The sequence below is a fragment of the Hippocampus comes genome, unplaced genomic scaffold, assembly GCF_001891065.2.
Source record: "Hippocampus comes isolate QL1 unplaced genomic scaffold, H_comes_QL1_v1.1 scaffold1, whole genome shotgun sequence".
NCBI lineage: Eukaryota > Metazoa > Chordata > Actinopteri > Syngnathiformes > Syngnathidae > Hippocampus > Hippocampus comes.
This window is the reverse complement of record NW_017805010.1, coordinates 525,249-549,252: the sequence shown is the minus strand read 5'-3', so window position 1 is coordinate 549,252 and position 24,004 is coordinate 525,249. Positions and strand designations below refer to the sequence as shown.

General features: G+C 42.4%; 1 protein-coding gene across 1 annotated transcript in view; it reads left to right on the top strand.

Annotated features, from left to right (window-relative positions):
• The first annotated feature begins 1,048 nt into the window (after positions 1–1,048).
• Positions 1,049–24,004, top strand: part of prkar2aa (protein kinase, cAMP-dependent, regulatory, type II, alpha A) — a 24,626-nt gene continuing 1,670 nt past the window's right edge. The window contains exons 1-10 of the mRNA XM_019863034.1: positions 1,049–1,695; positions 2,572–2,857; positions 16,761–16,796; positions 19,680–19,816; positions 20,380–20,486; positions 21,695–21,836; positions 22,168–22,269; positions 22,849–22,923; positions 23,226–23,291; positions 23,777–23,915. Coding sequence (XP_019718593.1) covers positions 2,611–2,857; positions 16,761–16,796; positions 19,680–19,816; positions 20,380–20,486; positions 21,695–21,836; positions 22,168–22,269; positions 22,849–22,923; positions 23,226–23,291; positions 23,777–23,915 — 1,051 coding nt within the window. The 5' untranslated portion in view covers positions 1,049–1,695; positions 2,572–2,610. The remainder of the gene's footprint in view (positions 1,696–2,571; positions 2,858–16,760; positions 16,797–19,679; positions 19,817–20,379; positions 20,487–21,694; positions 21,837–22,167; positions 22,270–22,848; positions 22,924–23,225; positions 23,292–23,776; positions 23,916–24,004) is intronic.

The window sequence follows — 24,004 nt, the reverse complement described above, 5'->3', positions numbered from 1 at the left end:
CATCCTCATTTCTGTTGCCTCTAAATTCCTGTCCTTTTTCGTCCATACATCTGACCCATACAACAACGCCGGTTATATGACTTCTGGGCATTTTCTGTATCATATGATACTCGACAGCTCTCTCCACTTTGCCTATTCTGCCATCACTCTCACACTTATCACTGTTTCAAGGCCTTCTTCGTCATTCATCGTTCCTCACAGGGATTTAAAGACACTGACCTGTCTGAGACTGGAGTTGTTCCTATCCTTTATGTCAATCTTTATGTTGATTCAACACTTTTACCATGACTTCCGTCTTGGATGTGTTCATCTTCAGTCCCTTGCATAGTCACTTTCTTTGCATTCTTCTTTGCTGTTGGACATAAAGGCCAAGTCATCTACAAACAACAGTTACCATGCCAAACCATACTGAAGCACCGGTACTTATACTTATACACTTTTGAGTACTAATAGCATTCACTGCAACAGTGATTGAGTAAATCCCAATGAGAGTTACCGACACTTCCTTCAGGAGCTATTGTTAACTCACGAGATACTTCGTGGTCTACTGGTTCCCTGGTCTACTCTACACTATCTTTGCTAGCAGCTTAAGTTCTTCCACTTAACCTTTGTCCACTTGCTGCTATAAACGATAATAGCTGTGGTTAACTCAACCGGCCAACATTTCTTACTAAGTACATCTGTGAGTAAATTGACATGAGATCATATTTTCCATATAAATAAAGACTTTGTGACATATTTGTTCGATGGAATGCTATGATTTTTTTCCGATGTAAAACATGTGCTTTGGCTCAAAATCGAGAAACACTATTTCGATTTTATTTGGGAATAAACAGCAATTCGACCACCGGCAGATGGCAATCAAATTTGACCCGTCATTTCTATGGGTGTGGCCCAGGTTCTGTCCCTCCTTTTGTTCTCAGCCAGTGAAGTGCTTTTCATAATTTGATTGACCCAAGCTCCTGTCAATCAATGTCACCGCTTCTCGCACGCCACGCCCACCACGCTAACTGGAGGGTTCATTCGCGCATGACAGCTCATGGAGTAGCTGTTCGGCGGAGGTGGTGGGCTTACCATTGTGTTTATTCTTTGCACGCGTCGCCCGTTATATTTAATATCTGACCTGCATTTACTTTGTAAACCGGTTTTATTTGGCGGTGTTTTGTCGCTGCGAAATTTGGCGGCTTAGCTCCCAGGATTTGTCCAGTGCTCGCTGAACGCCCTGTGTCACTTGCCGTAGGGATACATGTACAGTAGTGGCTAACAGGCTATTAGCTAATTAGCCGGATAGCTTGTTGGCTAACCAGCTCGCCAAAATTCTCCACAGCAAGTCCCACCCTCCACGCAGTGCGTGGTCGTCGTGCGGAGCGGCAGCCGTGAAGCGGTACTTCCCCACCCCCCTACCCTTTAACTCGGCCGGCTTCGTTGTTACTTGTTACACCTCCGACGGGGCTACGAGCAAAGCTAAACCATTAAGCCCTAGTACGTTAGCAAGGTGACGCCAACGACATTGTTGGCGCTACGTGGGGAGAGACGTGTCTTCTAAGGAGGGATACGTTCGCTGTTCTGTTCTCATCACCTCGGCGGAGCGGTTTGGCTTCAAGAAGCGGCGGAAAACGAGAGCGAACGGGGAATACTACACGGCGAAGCGAAGGAGGGGACTGGCTGATTTAGCCGGTGAGATTGAATTCGCATGTAAGTGGACCGCTTGCCACAAGCTTTTCCCGGCGGCTTATCCGAACAAGAACCCGCGATTAACCGGCAGACTGCTTGTGTTCGCTTTAACTTGTCCGTCGGTTGAATGGAAAATAAACCATTGAAAGGTGACTTTACTTCTCGCTAGCTTAAGGCTAGCTAACGTCCGGATGCATGGCGAGACAAGTGCCGTCACACGCACACCAATTTGCCCGTTTGCATTTGGAAGTTGAGATCAACTCTGTTCGGTGTCTTTGTATCTGAAAGGCGCCGCCGCCTTACCGTAACTGTCACGAGTATTAGTCTCTATTTCTGCCCAGCCCAAGTTGACAGATCTGTGTGTGAACATATATGTATGTTTGCATGCGCGCGCGCGCGCGTGTGTGTGTGTGTGTGTGTGTGTGTGCGCGCGCGAGAGAGAGCACTCTCGTGCAAAATGAGCACAACCTAACGACTGACTGTTCATCTGATGTTCCCTCCAACCCCATCCCCTATCGCATTGGCAAACGTTAGTCTCATATCTGCCCATTGCAGCTGTGGGAACTCCGTGTTCCCTGACTCAACGCGAGATAATACGGCCGTTCAGTGTCAATGTCAGACAGCACCACGAATCGTCACTGCGTTGCACCCACTACCTTGGATTGTCAACATCTGAGTTGATAATTCTTTGGTTAACTTGGCAGTGGAATTTCAGCTGTCTGTCAAAATCCACAGCGCATGAAAAGAGCAAAACTTTTGCAATGCACACGAAAACCTTGGCTTTGCAAACCTGCAGCAGTGGGCCTCTTTTAACCTTGTCGCCGACTCATTTTGATGATCCGATTGATGACCCTAAGTAACAACAACCTACCTTGACAATGACCTCTCCTACCACAGATCGAGAACAAGCACTGCAACTGAGCCACACACACAATCATGAGTATTGAAATACCAGTGGGCTTGAAGGAACTGCTGGAGGGCTACACGGTGGAGGTGCTTCGGCAACGGCCGTCGGACCTGTTGGAATTTGCCGTCCAGTACTTCACCCGCTTGCGGGACACCAGGAGTCAAGATGGGGCCAGCGAAGGCGGCAAGATGGGAAAGGGGGTGATGTTCGATGGAGAGCCGATGCAAACAGAGTCCAATGGCGACGATGACGAAGATGACGACTCAGACTTTGAACGTAAGTACCACTAATTTTGCATACACCAATCCTCGCTTGTCGCTGGTTGGACTGGGTATCGATTCAGATTTCCAAAATCGATTAGATTCACAACGGCCCGGTTGAATTCATGATTCACTTTGATTGATTTTCACTCTGTACAAATTTTACTTTCATATGGAAGACATTCTCACAGGCAATGGTGCAAATAGTAGAAACTACCTCTAATTTGGTACATCTGTAAAAGTCTAAATATTTACATTAAGAATTTAACCCTTTATAGCTACGTTAATCGAGAATGTTTTTTTTGAATACGATAAAAACAATAATTAATTTATAACAATTCCAACCACAGGGCAGGCTGTGTAAATAAAGTGGCAAAACACACTTGAAAGTCATGACTTTCACATTCCTGTCACTGTCTCCCAAAGTTTCATTGCTGTCTTTGTGTTTTTCAAGGCCAAAAATCTTCTAGACATCCGCCTTCAAGTTGATGCTAATTTCAGTGCTTCCGTCATGTTTTGATATTTGATATCCGCCTGTTGTTACTATTTATTTATTTATTTATTTTATTAAGCATATTTATATATTTGTCTTATGTAATTTTAGGTAAATTCTAGCTGTGTGTGTTCAATGCACTACATGTTGCACTGTGGTTGAGAGAGGAAAGTAATTTCATCTGTGCTGTATATTACACATAGAGCATATTTGACAATAAAAGCTGACTTGACTCGACTTGATTTGCAACTCTCGCATCTTGGCGGGATCTCATGTGATGCGAGAAGTCACATGAAAAATGGGAAAAGCCCTATTGAAAGGATCTCTTTATGGTTTTCTGAATCTATCGAGTGATGGAAAGGAAAATCTATTCGATATATGGATTTTTTTTTTCTTTTTAAACCCAGCGCTAGTCGCTGGGTAAAAGGACTGAGCCCTAACTCAAATATTTTGTTCTTTTCTATTGGCCAGAGCCATCTTGTGACGTCTTAGGATGCTGCAGAAAAAGTAAAAAATTAGCCTAGGTGAGATTTGAAACAACACAATAGAGGAGGACGGAAAAAAAATGTTGAATAGTGGACCATGAACAGATGGCAGTTCCTTGTGTACATATTACCTGATGCCGTGGTCGCAGACGTTTGCACAAATTTGGTTTTATTATAGGATACAACTCTAGATATTTATTGTTTGCATTTATTCCATATGCTGTTAAAATTGATTTGGAGCGCGGCGTCTTTTAAGCTGAAAACGATGGCTTGGTCATGGGCCTCTCTCCCATCAAAGAAAGTTTTGGTTGTCATGTGCGTTTATGAAGCAACTGTGGTTTCAGCCTGCGGCTAATACCCACAACACACAGCCACTGGAGAGCTCCAGTGCCGGTCTCAAACCCGGATAAATGGAGGGCGGGGATTGCGTGAGGAACCAAATCTTATGTAAAATGGTGTGAGAAACATAACTCATTATGGATACCTTCAGATTCCCTTGATTGAAAGATCAGGCAAATTGAGACCTGTTTTTTTTTTCTTTTTAAACCATTGTATCCTGTAGCTATGTTGTAATTGGCGGTGTACTGATCAGGGATTTATGCTGCCAATTCCGATAACGAAGAGTGATATCTGACGAAACCCATTCAGATCGTATTTATTAACTGCCCAATTTTCAATTCATTCAAGAGTTCTAACTATCGATGATTTCGATGATGTCCTGTTTCTTTTTTTCAATCAATGGATGAGTCCGATTTAAAATTTAAAAAAAACTTTAATTCCCATCCCTCTATCCAAAAACAGGACATTATTTCAAAGTGACAGTGCTGAAGATGCACGAACAAGTTCTGATTCAGTTGCTGGTTGTCAGAAAATAGGCAAAAATGCTGATTGTAGCTTTCCTTAGTAAAAGCAGATGTTTGCATGTGTTTTGAAAGTCTGTTTTCAAGGAGGACTACAGAAAACAATTGCTGTTGAGATGTGCGTCAGATTCCTTGTAACAAAGGGGAGCAAATTGACGGGAACTGAGTCGAAATTTATGTATCTGCTCTCAGCGTCAAAACCTCACCAACTTCTAATGCCATTGCATTTGTGATTTTGAAAGCTTGTTCAGCTGCTCTCCCTCCAAGGTATCGTTTGATGCCGTGTTGGCGGATGCAAACTTAGCCTCCCTCTCAAATCGCATACGATTGCCACCCAGTAGACATGTTTGCCGCTGCCGCACATCTGTTCAGTGTGAAGGAAGGGGAGACGAGGGACGCTACCACAGCATGCAGGCTGGTGTCTAGTTGGTACGAGCTGCGGGTGATAAGTTTATATGATCGACAGCAAGAGACTGATTGATATATGCCAGTCAAATACTTTTCCACAGAAATCGGCGAATCATGGTCATTGGCTGATCGATCGCAGAGCCACTAACTATTTCTTTGATATTCTTTTTTTTCCCCCTCCAATATGTGAATGCCATGCCAGACTTGTTGACTTGCCAATTGGGGACAGTCACGCGAAGCGTTTTCCAATAGTTAGTGTTGCCTGTATCTTAAAAATGTACTGTACACTTTGTTCCTCATCAACAATTTGGATTTTTATTATTAAGTCATTGAAGCCACCAGAGACTACGTCAAATATTGTTGGCCTTGAGCCGAAACCTCCCATGTCACAATTTTGTTAATTGAATATTTTTTTCACAAATCTAATCCACATGTCTGGATGATATTTCTTCAATGGTTTTTGTCATTATTGCCCAATCTAAAGTGTGGAATATGGCTTGCTCCCTTTTACGATGCCATGGTCATAGTTGAACAAACATGTCGCCTGTGGGGTCTCCTGAAAAGTTACGATTTTTGGATATAGGAGGATTCAGGCCGACGCCAGAGAAATGTACTTCTACTTTCTCTTTTGAATTCTTCTTGAACAGAAAAGTAGTTGAGACTGCCGTGAAATTTCTCAGACCGCACGAAATTACATGCTTATTTCGGAATTTCAACGCATTCAAATTTGTCTGATTGACAAAAATCAGCCCCAAAAAAACAAAACAAAACAAAAAAAACTCCACATGATGTACATACTCTGATCTGGCGTTCTCTTTTGAGGATTCTGTAGACTTAGAGGAGATGCAAGCTGCTGCACTGCACTGCTCTGCTCTGCGTATGCTGCACAGAGCAGCGTGGCCTACATCTGTTTAGCTGTGGAGCCGGTGTGTGTGTGTTGTTTTGTGAATGAGATTTCTTCAATGCATTTTCTCAGTGGGTTGATCTTCTTTAATGGACTGTGAATCTGCCAAAGGTTTACATGTCTTGGAGCCATTATTAGGTTGCCAGTTACCCTAATTCATGATGCCCACGGATGGGGATAGTCGTAGGTTAATTGATCATTATGTGTTTGGATGGTTATCCTTTTATTATTCCGTTTAATTAAAATTGTATTCACAAAGTCATGAGTTAATTAGTCATTCATTTCCACCAACAATATATCAAGGAATTTTTGCCCATCCCTACACCATAAGCAAGGAATGATTGGCCGGCTTTGGTGATTGGCTCAGGGTAAAAGCGCAATTACTGTCTGTCTGTTTTTATTTTTCTCTCTCTCTCTTCCTCCCTCTCGCTCTCCCTCGATCTCTGCATGCATACATGTGGGTAAGTGTGTGTGTGTTTGACAAATGATAAGCGTACCCCGTACGTGTGAAAGCCAGCTGCGCTGCAACTATTTCCCATTCAAATTCCAGTCGGAACATTATGAGTAACACGCATTCCGCGTTCAAACTTTCCTCAATCCAGCGCATCAGTAAAGAACACTGCTTGAAAGTGTTGTGCTTTCTTGCCTGAGCAGCGCCTATTCTACACACGGCATGAGATTATCCAGCCAGCCAGGCTTGCAACACAGCCCCAAGGCACATATCACACGGGTTGACAACACGGGCTTATAGAGCTGTACGCATCATGTGTTCTAGCCTGACCGCTCTTATGCATGGCCTGCAGATAAAAAGTAACACGTGCTCAAACGCTGATCTGCTGGCCAGAAATAAACTTTACAAAATGACTTTTACCAATCTGGGATGGTTTCTTTAACATTTACGGGTAACTCTTATGATTTACATGCCGTTGGCATGGGATCGAAACCCCATTTGTCACATTTCGGTAAATTTTCTTCACAAATCAATGCTATTGGTCAATCCACATGTGAGTGTTCCATCCATCATCGATCCGTTATCTAGCACTTATCCGGGGTGGGGTAGCGGTGGCAATAGCTTCAGCAGGAAGCCCAGACTTCCCTCTCCTCTGCCACGTTCTCCAACTCTTCGGAGACATCCCACGGCAATTCCAGGCCAGCCAGGAGACTTAAGGCACCTTTATTGGAGTTTTCCGAGGCGGTTCCAATAGAGCCTCTTTTCAGAACCAGCTCAGAAGTGGTTCTAAATCGCAGGCCGAGTGGGACTGTGTCATCACTGTTATCTGATTGGCCGACACCGATGCATCAAGGAACTCCGCCGCTCATGCCCATTTCCTGGATTTTGACAAACCGCCAGCCGTCCGCCGGCAAAATCATTCGAAATATGTGCACAATTAATACAGTAGCGTTTGACAACAACGGCAAACTAAATTTCCAATTTGTATGTACTAATGAATGCATTTTTGAAGATTGTTAAAAAATTGTCGCCACATCATGCTGCCACAATTCATTTTTGAAATTGTCCCAAAAAAAAAAAGTACTTGCCAATAGTCCTGCACAATATATCGAAAAAATATTTTCGAGATCATGAATATGCAATATGCATATCACAAAGACATGCAGTCGTAACTTTTGTATGGATGGATGCTTTTATCTGAATTTGACCAGTCCAATGGAATTTTAAGTACGGATGGCCATCCCATAGGTGAACAGTATCTACGAGCATTACAATTAAGAATGGGGAAAAAAAAGTCTGACTTTTCTAAGAGAGAATGCATTCACAGCAATTCAACCTCGAATAAGTGAAGGCAAAAGAATGGATAGAATTATACAATACTTTTTAGACAGAAGAGAATCGACTTTCGACTGGCAAACTTCACAGCTCCCTCCGAGCTTCGCTTTGCGACTGCTTTCATATTGTTGCGCATTCTTTACTTAACTCCTTGGTATGCAAAAAAAAAAAAAAAATGCAACGTTCATGCTGCGTCTGAAACAAATACTACTGCGCATGTGTAAACCAGTGTGGTGGTTGATGTTGCCGTTTCCGAACGAAGCAGTAGAGGTCGCTGTGGCATGCTGAGGTTGGATTAGATTTTTGCGGAAGGCTTGTTTTCGTTGCAGTGAATCTCGTCATGAGGCAAGAGCAGAGAAAAAGATTTCGTATAACAGAATAGAGGGATTTTTTGTTGTAGGAGAAGAAAAGTGGGAATGGCTTTCATGCATGAACATTTTTTCACAGTCGGGTATTTTTCGCCCATGTAGGTTTCGTTGTCGAGGAGTTTCACTGTACAAGCAAAAGGCTTGCAAAAGGCTCAGATTTGAATTCGGCGCCTTTGTGATGGAGGAGGGTGACTCATTACGCAAGTACTTGCCCACTTGGTGTTCAATACACGCCCGCTCAGCTCTGAAAAGATGATGGAAACCATGCGCAGCTTCTAAAAGTTTGCTTTAGCTGCCAATCTTAAAGGAGTTAGGAATATAATGCGCCAATTGATTTATGGTGAAACTCACGATGCATTTTGAAAACCAGGCTTGTGCTGTGTTTGGTCACTTTTTGTGGACGGTTGGCTTCCTTAACATTCACACTATACACTTACGTTTCCCGTTTTTAATCAACATGCCTACGCATTGGCAAACATTGATCAGTTTCTCACTTTCCACAGAGATAACAAAATGAAGAGACACAATGGCCACAATATGCTCCTCAGTGGCAAGCCTTTTTCGATATTAAATTAGGAAAACAGACCCTATCAGGAGTCAAGCTAATTTACGTAATTGAATATATACATTTTTTAATTTATAAGAAATCTGACCGTTCCATGTCTAAATTATTTCTGACCGGCGAAAATATCTTGAAAAAAGGGCCTCCTACTTATTTCCAACCCAAATTATCCTGCAAACCCCCCATAAAAGGACATCAAAGATAAGTTTTAGAAAATCACTTAAAAACATAATGTCCTCTAACCGATGACAAACTGCAGTACATTGCGCCTACTTTTTCATTCTTTCACCACTTTGCTTTTTCTGATAACATAAGTCCCCAAAAGAAAATATCAATTCAATAAATGTGTTCCAACTTGTCTTACGCACAAACTCTTGTACTCGATAACCCAGTCTCCCTTCCTCTGCATGGGTTGACCTGGATGTATGAGACCAATCTAATTAGACAAGATGGCTTACAGGGAGACAAGGTTATTATAGGATTTAGTAGAACTGTCTTTGCCATTCCAAGTCAATAGACTTAATATAGGTGGAAGCAACCACAGTGAACAGGTTAAACATGAATGGGCAGAAGAAACTGAATGAGGAACTATTGATTGAAATTAAGTGAATGAATTGTTTGCTTTTTCAATCCGTGTGTCTTAAGGTATTATTCGGGTGAAAGTTGCTCTTTTTATACTGGGAATGCCTCTCAACGTGCATCAGCCAGCCATTTAACCGGCGTCGGATGAATTGTTTTTCATATTTGTGAGACTCCCGGGTCACAAGAATAAAGTAGATACGCTCTGCCCGGATGTGATTTTCCACCTCGAGTGCTTGCACAGCAAAACATGCCGATGCATTCCATTTTCACATTAAAGAGGACTGTGTCTGATTCCATGGTAGGAGTACAAAGCTTTCGAAGACCAGCCCAGTGATTCGGCATGAAGCTCAGCTTTTCTTACTCTGATTAAGAGTATAGAGAGAGGTTGCCTGAAGGTGACAATGGCCTGTTTCAATAGCTTTGGAGAACACACAGGTCATTTTCCATTGATAGGAATAGATCCATGTACATATTGGATGAACTCAAGCTATTTGAAAGATGTTTTTGGGTGTTTTTTTTTTTTGTGGCGCCTCAGAAAAAATAAAATTACTTGGACAAGGAAAGCAATTACAAGTGAAATGTCATCAAGGATGGCCGTGCTTGGTACTCGGGTTTTGATTTTTATGGACAGGCAACCCTGGCCTATGTTGTTGTTCAATTTGGTGCACAAAGCCAATAAACTCCACCACAGAGGAATGTTAGTATCCACTCGCACAGCTTTATGAGAAGGGTGACGTGAAGGCACATTTGTTCCCAGCCGCTGTTTTATAATTTTAAGCAGGATCGGATGAAAATGAAAGAACACTTGAGGGTTTACTCGCTAACAGAGAGTCTAAATAATTCACCTCTTATTTGAAGTTAATTTGGATCCCGTCGAATGTGTTTGGTGCAGTCCCCATAGCTGGTACAGCCACAGTTGCCATAGAAACTGCTGGCCTTGAGCAGCTCGAAGCCAATCCCTCCCGCCCATGGCTGCGATAGGCCGTCGGTAGCCTTGTTTCGTTTTGATTTAGATAGTCAGAGGTCACGACAAGTCCAAAGCCCTTTCCTTTTCAAATGTTGCTTTGTATGTCTATTCGCAAGGCCTTAATGTGATGTAAGTGCTGCCATATGGGGAACGTCTCGGTGTCTTATTTTATAATTTTTTTCTCAATGAAACAGAAGACATGCAGACAGCTACACGGCTATTGGATTTAATGACTCAGCTGTAAACATGCTTGAGTTTGAGGAGGTTTGGACTTCTTTTTGACTGTAAATGGTCATGTAATCGGAGACCAGCTTGGCCTTTGTTTATGTTTCACCACAGTAGTTTGAGGAGCGCTTGTTCCGATTTCCTACCCACTGACTGTTCACAACTGTATTTTTCCTGCTGCAGATTACATCCGGTGGTGCGATCTTTTGTCACACCGGCACACATTACACAGTCTTCATCCTGGAGAATGAAAATTTGACATTTTTATGTTATGAACTACTCTTTCAATGCTGGTGTCGCACTGAGCCAGCTGATGCAGCCTGAAGGAGTTGCCACAGTGGAGGTTTGTGAGAATGGGTCCCCTTCATGTCCCCTTTGTGTTTGGAAAAGCAGGGGGGGGAAGAAATCACACAGAGCCAGATTGGGTGAGCTGGGAAGTTGCTCCAGCATGATGTTTTTCTTCTTAGCCAGGAACTGTTAGATGCTCAGGGCATTGCTTGCAGGTGCGTTGCCATGGTGAAGCTGCCATGAGTTGTCCTACCACAACTCCAGCCTCGTCTCGAGCACTAATGAAGCGAACGACATAGGTTCTCTCTATGTGCCGGTTAATCATATGGGTAACAGTGAAGGCGAATGTCTGTTGCTTGTACATTGGATTGGGTTTGACATGCATTGGACCACTGCTTTTAGCGGGGGATAGGTTCTGCCCGCGAACAGCGAAAATACAATCGCGATTATGCAGGGGTCCACTGTATCTTTTGTAACACTCGACCTGGAATTTCTGACACGCTTCCTAGACTGCTAACAGCACCCAGGAGACGTGTGTGTGTGGTATCCAGACACGGCGACACAAACGACAGATTGCTTTTGCACATTGTTATACATGGACTAGTGTTGTCATCCTCCATTGATTAATTGCTATTGTTACCTTTTGGTTGTGTTTTTTATTCAAAGCTGAACAATGGGCACATTCTTCCCCACAGTAATAGAAAACACAATGTTGTTGTTTTTTTTTTTTGTTTGTTTTTTTTTTGGTTTGTTTTTTTTCCTCCCCAACTATACTGTACTTTTTAGCACAGTCAGTGCTCTATGTCCTGCAAGTAGAAAAACTTGTAGTCACTGATAAAAATGTGACACGTTTTGGAGATCAAATGCTTTAACTTTGACCCTACCTCTCGATGGATTTGAAAATCCTGAGTTTCTTTATGAGGGAAAAATGCCTTATTTGCTGCCAAGAATTTTATTTTGGAGATCTGGAAGGCGCTCGGGTATTGGGTGTGGAGTTCTCTGCTGCCGCCTAACAACAACATGACATTTTTTAAATTCACTTTAAAGCAACACGTGATAAGAACAGCAAGTTGTTGTTTTTGACGACTGGGATCCCACTTTGGCCTTGAAAACCAAAGTCCTACCGTAAACTCTGACCGAGACTTGTGCTATCAATGCAATCTTTCCTCCTGCCAGTTATCAGTGAGAAGCTTGCATAATGGACATGACTAGAGGACTTGAAATAATTCATTTAGAAATGTTGCAGCAATGCAGCCTTGCATTATAAAGGTGATGCATGCATGTAGATGGGCTCGAATCCAAACGAATGAAAAGCGCAGTTCTTCAAACCATCAATGTATTATTTCAGAGCAGGCTAGATAATTCATGTTTGTGCTCTACAAGACGTTATCCGTTTACATATTTAAATTTTTGCGATTTCGAGCCCGACCGATCATCCAACTTCTTGTCCTTATTAATGAGCTGATGCCTTTCCCAGCTGACGAGTGGTGGGGTACACCCTGGACTGGTTGTCAGCCATTTGCAATTCAAATACAAACATCCATTCATACTCCTAAAGACATTTTAGAGTCTCAAATAACCCTACATGTATATTTTTGGAATATGTGAGCAAACCCGGGGACCTGCAGACAACTCGTGCAAGCAAAGGCAGAACATGCAAATAAGTCCACACAGGAACGTGGATTCAAACTCCCAATTGAAGATGAGAGGGATGAAATAAGTGCTTGTACACCGTGCCACCCACCCAACTAACTCATGATCCAAAACGCAAAAGTCATATCGATTGAGATGTGTTCATTTCCTCCGGTCCCAAACTTTCTCGAGATTGTGGTTGCGGTTGGAGTGAGCCACTGGGAAAGGCGATGAGCGTGATAAGTGACCAGTGGAGATTGAGTGGGCGGGAGCATAAGACACAGTCTGTCGTTGGGAAGGAGATAAACACAGTAAACAAGTGGGAATGTCTCCCACCCTTATTTGTGACAGCCCATAGCTCATTGGGGTCCCAAGGGCCTGGAGCCCCTCCCGGCTGGTGACCGCTCAATCCCAATGGTTGATGAGTGCATTTTAAACATCTTGTCACACCAAACAGCGATTGGGCATTATTCATTTTGTTGAACAAGATATCTTTTTTTTTTTTTTTTTTAATGTTGCCGGGGAATAGCTAATGCAGAACGTTTAAGATGATGAACGAAATGAGTCCAAAAAAAGTCTTAAGGCCTCCCAGCCACATTTTCCGTATTCTCGCCCCTCTGTTTTAGAACTGTTTTTAAAACGCTTGTTGGACCGCCTTGCTGTCATATGATTCAAACAGCCGCTGCAAAGAAACACGTCTAAGGAAGGCATTACCCCTGCAAATATTTGTCTCATTGCCCGCTCAATGATCCTAATGTACCGTTGAACTATTTGTTTACTCCGTCCTTGAGGCAAATGCAAATTTGTTCGACTTGTAAGAAGTGATAACAACGCTAGGCATTTTACTGGGGTGGTCCCAAGGGATGAGTTAAATGCAGAGAAACAAAGGAGTGTGTGTTACAATGTTTTTTCATGTGATTCAGAAAGATTCACCCCATTAAATAGATGTAATATATCAACATTAAATCGCAAACATTAGCTAGAACTATTACCTGCAATCAAAGCTTTATTCCCTTTGTCTTTTTTTTTTTTTTTTTTTGCATTCGATAGTCATTGCTAGAACAAATGAAATCATTGTGACTATTGAAAATTGCCCGACTGATTATGATGTCATGTTTTTAATCCAGATACAAGTAGCTCATAAATGTATATATCGCACTATGTCATGGGGCATGTCAGACCTTATTTCAAGTTTGATGAGCTAAGTGCAGAGTACATACCACAAATGTATCAGTTGAGAATGGTTACAGGTTAGGCGTCAGTCAACCCTCTGAGCACTTCCAATTATCTCGAGTGGAGACCGACAGAAAAGGCAGGCAGACAGACGCACTTGCAAAGCTTTCCAGGAGACCTGAATTCAGCGATTCGAGCATAACCCCCCCCCCCCCCCAAGTGATACCGATAGAAACAGTATTGTCTCATCCTATATCGTGTCAGAATCGATCTCAACGTACTACAAAGACTTTCTCCGAACGAACTGATCGTCCCAAACAGGGGTCGCTGCTAGATTGCAACTTTAAAATAAACGGACACTAACATTTTCATTTCCATATATGTTGTTTCTTCTTTGACTCTACTTCATCTCTTTGATTCGTCACCTATTAAGGGTAGATGATAGATAGATCACAATGCTTTCATTTCCTAGAGTCATTCCTTCATCCTTCCTTGTCGTGTAGCTTTGTCCACATGCCTTCAGTATAACCATGCTATACTGTTCAAGTTTTTTTTTTATCCTCTTTTCTTTTCCACGGTGAGCTCACTGTTCATGTGTCCCAACTTACTGCTATTAACTACTATATAATGTGTCGCATTTCCAGATATTTCACTCTGTTAAACCTTCTGGTCAGTCATTTGTTTCGTCATCTGTGTAAACATACCGCCGCCTTTTTTTTGGCTCCCTCATCTTGTTTCCATCTAACAGTTCTGATATGGCACATTGTGTGTTCACTGCGGGCGGGAGGAGGGTGGGAATGGGGGGGGGGGGCGATTGCGAGAGCTTGTGAGAGGGTTGGCGGTGGAGGAGGAGGAAGGGGGAAATGGAGGGACGAGCTGCCACTTGTTCCAAGCTCGATATTGGAGAAGGGAGTTGGATGCAGCTAAGAAAGGACGAGGGGAGGGTGAACGGGGTATGGTTGTTATGGCAATGAGATCCTCTTTGTGTTAGGTTGCCAAGGCAACTTCAGCCGTACATTTAATACAGCCACTAGCATCGCCACACTGCCACCAGCACCACACAAACCGTCTGACTGTGGGGAGAGCGCTTCACACTTGGTGCACGCAGACTCATGCACCCACACAACTGAACACACACACACGTGCGTACGTGATCAAAAATATTTCCCGGACTGCATTCATGTGAGACAATATACAACGTGTGTTCAGCACCAGGCCTGAACACAGAGTGGCGGTCAGGTGACTTTAATTTTCATAACTCATGTTTGTTCTCTCTAGGACTCAATGTCTACGCTGAACATTTTTTTTTTCCTCCAGAAACATGCAGCTCGGTGCTTAATGAATTCTTCTTTAGTAGCTCCGTGCAGTATTAGGAAAAAAGCAGACTTCAACACAAGACAGGGTATTTTTCCACAGTGCCAGTAGTATATTTTGTATTTCAACATCCTGTATGACCTAAAAAAGATTATCATCTGTACAAGTCTTTTTTTTTTTTTTTTTTTTTTTTTTTTGCGCAAGTGCAAAAAAAAAAAGCATTGGAGTTCAAGCATGAGGGATGTTTTCACAATTGTTTATTTTGTAAGAATGGAAAAGCACTATGAGATAGTTGGGCAATTAGGGGGAAAGCAAAATTGGAGAGGCTTAATTGATGTGATGGCAGGTGCGCTGGTGTAAAATTACTCAACTCATTTGTGAAGTTGGACAAGGTAGTCATGTTTGTTTGCCATTTTGATGGCTTTTTGTTGTTGTTGTGTCATGCTCATTCAGGCATTGTGCAATGTTAACAGCGCAGTTTGAAGCAAAAGTAATTAGACTTTTCAACTAACCAAATGGTTGTGAAATGCATAAATGCATATTTCCTTTTCACAATTAAAAAAAAAAAAAAACATGGGTGATCCTTGCTCACCCCGCCCGTAATCCAGCATCGTATAGGTGATCGGATCATTGCCATGAAGGTGAATCTCGTTCGCCTCTTACATGTGCAATAGTAGTATGAACATTATGACAAATAGTAGAAAAGAGTGTCTTTTCACAATTCTTTCTCAGGTGAGTGAGGAAATCGTGAGTGAGGAAAGTGGCGTGTATGTATGATTATCTTCCAGTCACTGAGCTTCACAGTCTCGATCTAATGGGCTCTGACAGGACGGTAATACGGTAGCGGCACATTCTTAATGTGTGTCTATGTAACGTGTGTCGCAACGCCGCCCCACCCCCGGCCAGCCGCCTGCAACAAGCTCGGCATTATCAAGCGGGTGTTGGCTTACTCATCATGTGAGTTAATTGGCTAACTTTACACACACTCGCCCAAATACAAAAAGGCATTTGAAGGAAATATACAAATAAATTGTCAAATCAATGCACATATATGTATCCACAGACAGACAGACACACACACACACACACACACATATATCCTGCACACTCTTTTGAATGGCCTCTTTATTATTCCTGATGCATATTCATATCCAGCAGTGTCCCCTTCAGACAGCCCGATGAATACTACGGTCAACGGTGCAGCAGCACGCAAGCCACGAGCTCGAAATTTGCATTTCCTCAAATAATGGACACCGCTCGAATAGAAACAGGTATCCGAGTGCCTGCCACTAAGGGGATACCTATTCACAAGTATGGGTGTTGGAACAAAACTCCAAAAACTGTTCCCCAGCCCCTACAAGTCCCCCTGTGCTCCAGTTTTCTGTCCACTGTCAACTTTGAATATTGAGTGTGATAATTTTCGGTCCATCAATATTCTATACCACTTATCCAGTACAGGGTTATGGGATGGGGAGGGTCCCATCGAGTGTGAATTCCATCTGTTAATGAGACCGTGAAGCCACTGAAGAATAACCTTGGTATTTTATCAGAATGAAATTAGTTGTTGCCGTCAGAGCACGTCACCAGCATTAAGACCTTTTCTGACAGGTGTTACATTTTTATTTACCGCTATGTATTCAACTTGGGTTTTTTTTTAATCTTTCTCTTTAGCCAGTATCATTCTGACTCATCTGCTTTTTCAGCCCTCTTATTGCTTTTTTTAAAAAATCTAATTTTCCCTTAGAATTGCATTGTATATTCATTAAAAACAGATTACCCAGGTACAACAAACCAAAAAAAAAAGTCATCATATTCGTTTCTATAAACTCAAATGATATTCATTTGCCCCTCCCCATTCTTGTCTCTTTGCAGCCCCGCCACCAAGCAGATTCAACAGAAGAGTGTCAGGTGAGATTCCTGTGTGAGTGCGTGCCTGCGGGTTCACTATTGTATCTTTGACATCATGTCCCTTAAGGGCTATTCACACGGACTATGATACTGCATACTTCATTGCATAACAGGCCCTACTGCGGTGCGCACACATATTGTGTTGAGCATGCACGTCCAACACAAGTTGCAGATAAAACTGACGGCCTCCGTCACTGGCTCCTATTTTGTCACATTTGGTCTATATGCATCGGTTGTCTGCACAGCCTGATTGCAGGTAGCTGTAGAAATATTTGGCCAATGACAGGTTTTAGGATCGTTGTCTTGATAAAGCATCACCGTGAATTTGAAGTGATGACCAAAAAAAAAAAAACAAACAAAACAAAACAAAAACTCAATTTTATCCAGAGTACCTCCCCTTTTCAGGGGCAATGGACAGTATTTTGACAGTCAACACATGAAAATATAAATATAAAATTTTTAATGTAGGTTGTGAATCTTTAAGAGCTGCGATTGGCTGGCAACCGGTTCAGGGTGTCCCCTGCCTACTGCCCGAAGACGGCTGGGATAGGCTCCTGCCCCCCCCCCCCCCGCGACCCTTGCGAGGATAAACGGATCGGAAAATGGATGGATGGATCTTGAAGGCAATGAGTACTTCAAGTCTGTAGCCAGAAGCCATCAACAAATCCTTCTGGATGGTGGTCTTCAGCCACATCCAGTAAATAAAATGCGTGCTCTACAATCGCTGACATCATCATTCAAGAATATTCCTTTCGCATGTCGCGAAGTAGGCCGCTATACAGTAGGCCGCTATACAGTAGTCAAAATGTACAATCACGAGTCGCCTTAATGAATGTACACGTGTAGCAGCTTTGTACAAACACTTAAAAATGGGTTGCATGCAGCGTAACATGGGTGTAATTCCTCAACGTGAAGAAATGTCACGCTAAAAGTCTGCACTTCAATCTTATCTCTAATCCATTGCGGCAGTGTATAAAGGCAACAAAACAATTGCATAATTATCAGTCCAGTGCCTGTGAACTATCAGTGCCAGTGTCGTGCGTTTGGCGTTTTGTGTCACTGTTGGTGTCAGTTGTCTTTTGTCAGTGGTACTCTTGTTTCCTCTCATTTCATTGTTCTGTCTAGTGTTTACATACGCCTAATTGACTTGGTGGCAAGCTGCACTTTGATTAGGCTGTTGGTGTGTCAGCTGATGTTTATCTTTACCACTGTCCCAACATTGCTCATGACTCTGCTGTCTCTTCCTCAGCTTTACAAAGGCGTGCTGCCGGCAGTGTGGTTTTAATTCGACTATTTTTCTGTTTTTTTAAACCTGTATTGGTAGAACAACACAGTCACAAGTTCTGAGCTCACCTTTTCAATTTTAAATGAGCAATCAATTTAAAAAAAGAAATATGTCCGGCCAAACTTGTAGTATTTGCAGTAGTTTTTGTTTATAGGTTCCTCTCAGCAAAAAGTAAAACAAAACAAACATATGCCTCAATAATTTCAACCAACATAGCTTTATAATACATTATTTTCATGCAATAAAGAGCAAAAAAACCAATTTCTAAATCTAATATCAATTTTATCATGCCCCTCTTAATCAGAAACCTGTATCATTCCATGACCCGGATGATGGTTGTTCAGCTGTGGTCTATTTTACGAATGTCTAATCTAGTGGAATTATTGAAAAGGGGTATCTGCCTTCACATCCTCTGTAACTTGAAAAATGGCATCATACATTCATAAAATCCAGCCGTATTTAGAAGTGGTGTCTAGTGGGTTTGCGGTAATTGCAAGGCCACTTTCTGAAGTGAATGCATGGCTCATTTGAGGCCACTTTAAAATCAAAACTAATGTACTGTATTAAGATAAAGTAATAATGTTATCGCCAGGGGAATTTTTTCTAGATGTGGCCGTGTTAATGGCCTGTCACCTACATATGGCAACAACTAGTCTACAAGTGGACGCGTATAGAATTTCATGGGTCGTGTTAGGAATCAGAATCACCAGATTCGTACCAAGACGGTAGTATCTGTGCCCTGTGTTCATTAAACCTCAATTTCTTTTTTCGACTCACTTCGTAATTTCTGGAGAATGGGACATAATCATATGTTATACACCACCCCCAAAATCACCCTTAAAAATGCTAATTTAACTTTGTACTCATGTATTACCAGTACGCGCTCCCCTGATTTTCTGCCATCCATGTTCAAAAATATTAGTATCAGCTGCGTAGTAATTTGATAGATTGGCTTTGCTTGTGCGCAGACACTTCTATATTTGCGTAAGGAGAAGTGGACAGAAGCCCTCTCACGTGACGCCACAAAAATGACCGGGAAAAGAAAGTCCCAGCAACCAATCCTTATCGATTCGCTCAAAGCGTTGTGAAATGGCGAGGTGGTGAAAACGACTTGCTTTGGAAAATTCCCTTTGCTATCGGAAGAACCTACTCTTATACAAAACAGGACATCTGTTAAGATGTGATTTGATTTACGCTGCTCTCCTCCTCCTTCTGCCAAACCCGTTTTGGGACACATCCACTTACAAGGCCATTGTGAGCAGCAAAAATTATACACGTTATATATACATTTGTTAAGATGAGATGTGTCTCAACCGTCATTGTACAGGAACAGACAAAAGAGTCATTGCTGGTCACTTAAGTCCAGAGAGGTAACACTATAATTTAAAAAAAAAAAAAAAGTCCAGGAATGTGCAAGTGAGATTGAAGAAGACTAATTCAGTGCAAATGTTTCTTTGCGTGACCTTTCCAGAGTCACCTGATGTCAGTTGACTGTGCACACATCAAAAGCAAATATGTATGCTGAATCTTATTTTCTGGAGTAATTGACATTGTGGATTATAGTTCAATCTAATCAAATATGCGTATCCCTCGACCAGTGTGTGCGGAGGCATTCAATCCAGATGAGGATGACGAGGACACAGAACCCAGAGTGGTTCATCCAAAAACAGACGAACAACGCTGCAGACTGCAGGAGGCCTGTCGGGACATCTTGCTGTTCAAAACACTGGACCAGGTAAAGAATGGGAAGGATGATTTGGCATGCGCGCACACTGATTAGAAAAGGCCCCTTAACCCCATTTCTCTGTTATTTGTCTTTTATTATTGATGGCGTAGTAAAACTCCCGATATCCACCCATGTGTGGGATTTTCCCAAAATTCCAAATGTGTCATGTAAAGTCCATGCCCTCGATTTATTTGCATCTGCCTTGGAATGAGAATGTATTTTCCACGCTGCGATCCGCAGTGGTTATCACAGTGATATATATCTCTGACATGATATTTGCTTGTACCCCAGGGATGGCATGATTGTCATTAGATTGCGTGTTCTTGTGAAACATGGAAAAATGTCACTTCATGCGAACAAAAAGTGGCTTCTCTCTTTTCTTCACCAAATCCCCTCCTTGAGATAAAGTAGTTTTAGCTTGCCTCCCTCCAGGGGCCTTACTCACATGAGCAATGTGCCTTTTTTTAGCTTCTAGTTCAATTCCACTGTTGCGCCTTGCTTCTCGTCTTTCTTTTTTTTTTCCTTTCAAGGGTCTGACATGCTTCTTCTTGTCCTTCTCATCTTCACTTTAGGAGCAGTTCTCTGAAGTGCTGGACGCAATGTTTGAATTACGGGTTCAGCCCCAAGAACATGTGATTGACCAGGGAGACGATGGCGACAACTTTTACGTCATCGAGCGGTAAAGATACAAATAGCCTCACTTTTCCGTTTTCCCTTTTAAGATTAATGCAGACCATAATTGTGACACTGTGCAGGCCCCTAACGGTCTACTAAAAAAATAAAAAAAAAAGTTAAGGGTGGAGCACTTGCCAAATGAGCAAAATAAGAACTACCAGAGGTTTTAAAGGTTATTGTTTTCCCCCACCGCGACCTCTAATTACTCATCAGTGCAGTGCAGTGAGAGTCCACTGATTGGGATCTTCATATCTACATACACACGACCCAAATCTTTGTTTTCAGTGTTTTCTCTGCGCGACATGTGTAACGATGACCTTTAGCAACAGCAGCAGCACGCCTGCCAAGTCATACTATCCCAGAGTGTGACCAGCACTGTTAACAAACATAAATGTTCCATCCTCTACGGATGCATTCAGACTTGAAATCTGGATTCTCGGACTAGTGAGTGCTCTGTGAAGTACTCCGGTTTGGTACACTTGGATTACTGCTAATCGGTGGAATCCAGATAACGCTACATCCATACATTTTGCCTGTTGTTTATCCTAATTAGGGTTGTGAGTGAGCTGGAGCTGATTTTACTGCTTAACTCATATTCCACAAATGCAATATTAATCAGAATGTCATGTTTGTACTCGTAAGTAGGGTTGCACAGACTTTTTATTATAAAGGACATTTTGGGATTGACTTCCCCTTTAAGGACCTTTTTTTATTGGTCACATGAATAAATCTAGTTTTTTTTTTTAAACACTGGATTCCTTATTTTTCTGTCTTTCTGCCATAATCATCAAAATTGAAACAAATAATGGCTTGAAATATTTCACTTTGTCTTGAACTAATATAACCTTCAAGTTAAAGTTTTTGAAACTCATTGAAACAAGTGGACTTACCTCGATACAGTATTCAAATTTTTGGGTATGCAGCTGTCTATTTGTCGTACACCCAAAAAGGTGTTGGTTTGGAGAAGCAGAACGTTTCGTTTATCAGTATTTATCTTGCCAAAAAAAAAAACAGTTATCCTGTATCCCAAAAATATTGCATCGAACTTTGGAATCTCCTAAACTTGTTTTATACTGTAGACGAAGGTCTGAGGTGCAATACTTGATTTAAATATATATATATTTTTTTGGTCTAAATTAGTTTAATCATATTCTTTTACTGTGCATGGACTGATTCAAAATTTCTCTCATTGTTTGATTTCTCAATCTCCAGGGGCGTGTATGACATTGTGGTATCGGGCACATGCGTGGGTCAGTATGACAATAAGGGCAGCTTCGGGGAGCTGGCACTCATGTACAACACACCACGCGCGGCCACCATCATCGCCACCCAGGAAGGGTCGCTATGGGGCCTGGTAAGAGCATCTCCATATGCCATCGTTCCAAACTGAAGCCTTTGTAGCTATGAAGCTGATGATGTGTCTGAGGAGAATATTGTGATGCCAATCCGGGTCATCATGTGTCGAATTCCTTGTTAATTGTCCAGTAGCAGCCTCAACATACTGTATGTTCTCAATGCACTGATAGTGAGGCCCGTTAAACCTTGAGAATGAAATGAAATTCTTCTTGAATGGAGGAGGTGCTCTGCTGTCCCCCCCCCCTTGTGGGCACACAGGGAAAGACAAGTCAGACACTTTTGAGAATGCTCTTAGATGATTTTTTTTTTGTCTCTCCTCCCCCCTTTAGGATCGTGCCACATTTCGTCGACTCATTGTGAAGAACAATGCCAAGAAGCGAAGGATGTATGAATCTTTTATTGAGTCTGTACCCTTACTGAAGTCCCTGGAGGTGAGTTCAAGAGTAGAACGTCAATAAATCTGTGATAACGTTGGTAAACAATAGGCGCCAACAGAGTGGCTCGCCTGCTTGTTAACGCCATGCTCTGCGGTGCGTCTGTCTTCAAGTGTCAAGAGGAGCCACATCTGTGCCATTAGCCTCGTCCGGGCAACAGAAAGCTAAATGAATTAGCCGGGCTCTCAGCGGTCAGGTTAACAATGTCTGAATTTCCACCGCTTCTATTTTTGAATCAATTTAGCGGTTGAAATGTAAATAATGGCCAGCATTCCGCCTTTCTCTGAAACAATGTGACTCACTTCTTTTCACCTGATATTTTACACAAACTGGTGATAAAGGAGACGGCTAAAATTGTCACTTTAGCTATTTCCCCTCTTTTTCCAGTCATTCTGCCTCGGTCAATCACAAGCATTTGTTTAGCTGTGGTTTCATCCGAGCATGCGAGCGCGTGTGTCGTCAAGGTAAAAAGGTCTATAGACAGAGACGTGTTTGCATGAGTGACGGAATTCCGTTCCCAGCATTTCTCTCTTTATCTTCCCTCAACTCCTCACCCACCGCATTAAATCTGTGCAGGCAACAGAGAGGATGAAGATTGTGGATGTATTAGGGGCAAAGCAGTTCTCAGATGGTGAGCGCATCATCACACAGGTAAGCCCCCTCACATTCGACCTCATCCAGGCCGAGCATGATGGTTGCTTACCTGCCATGTTACGTCAAGGCATCTGGAACCTGGACTTGGGCTGAATCACTTTGAAAAATAATTGAAATGCGATTTTCCCCAATTCATCCGTTTACAATATAACACCGAGACATAAACGTTTTGGTTATGCTAAAATAAAGGCACATGAACCATGAATTCAGAAGAAAGACAATGTATCTACTTCACTGAGCCACAGATACAATGACAGGTAAACACGGCGACTGTACTTAACTCTATCTGTTGTTGACAGGGAGACAGTGCTGACTGCTTCTACATTGTAGAATCTGGGGAGGTCAAGATCATGATGAAGAGTAAAGTAAGTGGAGTTTGCGTTTCACAGCTTTCAGTTGGTTGATTTCTAGATTGAATAAATATTGTATATCCCTCTTTTCTGTTTACCAAAGAGTTGAGGCAATTATAGTTTCTCTGCAAAAAAAGGGTCTGATGCTTTCGACAAACGCTTTTCACAACTCTCGGGATCCCTAAAGTCTGTTAGCATACATTATATTAATCTATTTGTTTAGCATACAGTGTGCAAAGTTGCGAAAGCAAATGTATTTTTCAAACCCAAGCCACTGTCTCAGCTGACGAGAGCAGTCAACCAGGTTGTTTCTGTGTGAGTCATTTTGACAATGACAACCCACACTCCCCATTAAAATGGTTTTGCCAAGCAACAGAGGGAATCACGACTGTCGGCTCGGCTGCCTAGTGCCTCTCTTGCTTCGGGGGGGGGGGAAGCGGTTGTGATACACTCGCTGGTTGCTAACCTTTCATCCTCTTCCCTCCTCTAACACCGTACAGACGAAGGCAGACCATGCAGACAATGCGGAGGTGGAGATAGCGCGCTGTAGCAGGGGTCAGTACTTCGGGGAGCTGGCCTTGGTCACTAACAAGCCTCGGGCTGCTTCAGCCTACGCAGTGGGCAGTGTCAAATGTTTGGGTAAGATCAAATACACTTCTCCATCTTCCTTCAATACATTTGTCCGCAGAAGTTGTTTGAAAGTGGAAGGGGTTTTTTTTTGTTTCCCC